The 1,638-nt window shown below is 45.3% G+C and overlaps 1 protein-coding gene across 1 annotated transcript in view; it reads left to right on the top strand.

Annotated features, from left to right (window-relative positions):
* Positions 1-1,638, top strand: part of mgat5 (alpha-1,6-mannosylglycoprotein 6-beta-N-acetylglucosaminyltransferase) — a gene marked incomplete in the record, with an annotated part of 64,815 nt that overhangs the window by 41,854 nt on the left and 21,323 nt on the right. Inside the window, 1 exon segment of the mRNA XM_025010059.2 lies at positions 909-1,070. Coding sequence (XP_024865827.1) covers positions 909-1,070 — 162 coding nt within the window.

The raw sequence follows: 1,638 nt of genomic DNA, 5'->3' as shown, positions 1-1,638 counted from the left end.
CAGAGAGAGATGCGGGCTTGGGAGGTTTTAATTCGGGGCCCAGATTTTAATTGGTTCCGTCTGCGAAAGTGATTTCCTGTCGCAATGAGGGATGTTAATGCTCCGCAACAGCCTTGTTTCAGCCACCTTAGCAGCTGGTAATGACTCTGTGGTTTCGGCTGCCCTCCCCTCCATCTTCCTCTCGTTGGCTCCGTCCGACGCGCCGTTTCCTCGTATTTTGAGCTGGAGAGGGGACCGCTCAGAACCCGGGAGCAGATTAAATTCTAGTCTGCTTTGTTTGCATCACATTTTTCACCTCTAAAAGCTTAATTTGTTGTTTCTGTCACTATTATTCGGCTTCAAACGGACCGTTAAGGATGGGTTTTATCCCAGCGTATGAACTTATGAACTTGAAACGATAAGACGGGATGTTAAACGTTTTTCAGTTCTTATCCCGGACGAGCCCCCAAAAAGTTAACGCTCCTCTGAGAAATTAAGTCCAGGAATGGAGGGACAAATGCTACATCGAGCTGTTTTCATTCACTTGGTCCATCTGCTTTTCTTTTTACAAACGTAAAACGATAAGACGGGACGTTAAACGTTTTCGGTTCTTATCCCAGACGAGCCCCCAAATAGTTAACGCTCCTCGGAGAAATTAAGTCCAGGAATGGACGGAAAAATGCAATTTGCTTGGAAAAACTGGTTTTAATAACTGTTTTCAAAGGACAAATTAAGTCAAAGCCTGAAATGTAAATAATTAGTTTAACTAAAATAATAGAAATTCCAAAAACATCACTTTTCTGTCACCGAAACAGAAAATTTTTAAATCCTAATCACTCGAAAATATGATTTTTGGTTTCACTTAGTTGCATCAGTGAATTTTGCTGTGAATAAAAACGCCCCATTGGTGTGTGTGTGTGTGTGTGCAGGCCGAGGTCCGGACCAGCTTCGAGGGGCTTTACCGCTCCATGTCGCAGCGCGAGGAGTTCCGCTGGATGATGCTGAGGATCAAACGCATGGCCGAGCCGTGGGTCGGCGCCATCCGCTCGCTGGCCGCCAAGCAGAACCTGACCAAGCGGCGGAGGAAGAAGGTGGGGCTACGTTTTTTTTTTTTTGTTTGTTTGTTTTTTTAACCAATACGATCACTGCGACGCCCCAATCTGTCGGGCCGGCCCTCACGCTCTTCGTCACAATTATGAATTATGCACTCCACTTCTTCCGCCGGCCTCGTGAAAAATTCACATCATGAATCAAGGATACGAGCCGGTGCTGATGCAAAGCAGCGTGGAGCCTCGAACCCGCCTCAACGCTCTGCCCCGTTTCTTATTTATAGCGTCCAACTTCTGCTGCTTTCAGTTACATCAGCTCGGCGTTACACGAAACAAAAGCTTTTATTTATTTATTTATTTAAAAGCGAGTCCTTTGAGCTGCTAATCTCTTTTTTTGGATATTAATCCTCGACGAGCGCGGAGCCATGAGCATGAACACCGGCCACTTCAAACAGATCTGGGTTTCACTTTCTGCTCCCTTGACATCAAATCGTCCTTTGATGTAGGAACCGACTCGTCCTTCCTGGATTGTACATTTATCACGCCAGGAAATAAAGTTTATATGTCACCCAAATCCGTGCACGGTTCGTTCTTTGTTTTTTTTTTTTTT

Source organism: Kryptolebias marmoratus, linkage group LG23, assembly GCF_001649575.2.
Source record: "Kryptolebias marmoratus isolate JLee-2015 linkage group LG23, ASM164957v2, whole genome shotgun sequence".
NCBI classification, from domain to species: domain Eukaryota; kingdom Metazoa; phylum Chordata; class Actinopteri; order Cyprinodontiformes; family Rivulidae; genus Kryptolebias; species Kryptolebias marmoratus.
This window is presented reverse-complemented; position numbering and strand designations above follow the sequence as displayed.